The sequence below is a fragment of the Mytilus trossulus genome, chromosome 8, assembly GCF_036588685.1.
Source record: "Mytilus trossulus isolate FHL-02 chromosome 8, PNRI_Mtr1.1.1.hap1, whole genome shotgun sequence".
NCBI classification, from domain to species: domain Eukaryota; kingdom Metazoa; phylum Mollusca; class Bivalvia; order Mytilida; family Mytilidae; genus Mytilus; species Mytilus trossulus.
In genome coordinates this window covers 66,704,520-66,706,334 of record NC_086380.1, presented here as the reverse complement: position 1 = coordinate 66,706,334, position 1,815 = coordinate 66,704,520, and the positions used below count along the sequence as shown (strand labels likewise).

The window sequence follows — 1,815 nt, the reverse complement described above, 5'->3', positions numbered from 1 at the left end:
TTTTGGAAACTGGAGTCCTTAGGAATTGACGAAAAGAAAGTTGATACGCAATTGATAGATGTCATGGAAACCTTTGCTGAATCGTCCATTTTACAACAAAATGGGAAATATGTGTCCAAACTACCATGGAAAGAAAACTGCCCAGAGTTACCAACCAATAAAGACATCGTCAAAAGAAGAACAGAAATGTAATACGTCGTATTTCAAAAGACAAAGAAATGTTCCGAATATATGGAAATATAATATCTGACCAAGAACGGAGAGGTTTAATAGAAGAGGTAAACGATGAGACTCTTACTGAAAATCTTATTCATTATATACCACATCACGATGTCAAGAAGGATTCCACAACCACGCCTATACGAATAGTTTATAACTGTAACTGTAAAGCAAATTCTTACAGCGCTAGTCTCAACGATTGTTTAGCAGAATACCAGCCTATGATGAACGACCTTACTACAATTTTGACACGGAGAATTTTTAGAATGGAGAAATATACAGTGACAGCCGATGTAGAGAAAGCATTTCTACACATCTAATTAAACGAAAATGACAGAGATGTTACGAGATTCTTTTGGTTACAGAACCCCAACAATCCGAACAGTCCATTCATAACTTACAGTTTCAAAGTAGTACTGTTTGGTGCAACCTGTTCACCCTTTATTTTGAGTGCTACATTGATGAAACACTTTAGAGAAAACACATCTAGCACATCATCGGAACTGCAAAGGAACATATATGTAGACAACGTTCTAATGAGCTTTCCTGACGAGACAACTCTACTCAAGTTTTATGCAGAATCTCGCACAGTATTATACGATACCGGTTTTAACTTGAGATCATGGAATTTTAACAATGACAATTTACTAAAAAGAGCAATACAGGAAAAGGCAGGAGGGAAGGCCAAGACAGTTAAAATACTTGGAATGCGCTGGAACACAAGATCTGATATCATTTTGTATAATCAACTTACTTTGACAGAAAATGATGATAAACCATTAACAAAACAAAAAGTGTTACGCCAGTCGTCATCAATCTTTGATCCGCTTGGATTAATATCACCAGTTACTGTGACATCAAAATTCTTTATGCAAAGATTATGGAAAGAGAAGTTAAATTGGGACAAACTATTACCGTGTACTTTAAAAGAAGAGTGAAAATCGGTCGCTATGGAAATAGAAGAGACATCAAACACAGAAATTTCCCGCCAAATAACAACTGAATCTGATGCGCAAAAGGACACTGAACTTCATATATTTACAGACGCCAGTCAACAAGCATATGGCGCGTGAGCCTATTTAGCCAAAGGGAACACATTTAGTCTTAGCATTACAAAAACAGAATCGCTCCGGTAAAATCACCAACTTCGCCACTTTTGGAATTAATGGGTGAACTGATTGGCGCCAGATTAGCGAACTATTCAGTAGAATTTATTGACACACAGAAGACATATTTTTGGAGTGACAGTCAAATAGTGTTGAGTTGGATATCGTAAACAAAAACGTTACAGCTACATTTGTATCTAATCGTCTCAAAGAAATTAGAAAATTAGGATGACTGCTGTTTTTAACCTATCGCGGACAGTTACCTAAACCCACTTCGATAGTTTGGAAAAAATGTTTTATCATTTGATTTTGCCATATGCATTTGATTAGGCACTTTCCGTTTTGAATTTTCCTCGGAGTTCAACTGCAGAATAGTTAATGTTGGCAGTTTAATCAATTTCACCGTCACCTCGCTTAAGTACACCAAAATGACATTCGAGCCTAATTATCAAAATAAAGTGTTACATAAGATTTGCAAACTCATCAGTTA

At 36.1% G+C, this 1,815-nt stretch overlaps 1 protein-coding gene across 1 annotated transcript; it reads left to right on the top strand.

Moving 5' to 3' along the window:
• The first annotated feature begins 218 nt into the window (after positions 1 to 218).
• Positions 219 to 539, top strand: LOC134727884 (uncharacterized). The gene has a single exon (XM_063592279.1). The coding sequence runs from the start codon at positions 219 to 221 to the stop codon at positions 537 to 539; it is 321 nt and encodes a 106-aa protein (XP_063448349.1).
• Positions 540 to 1,815: the final 1,276 nt, after the last annotated feature.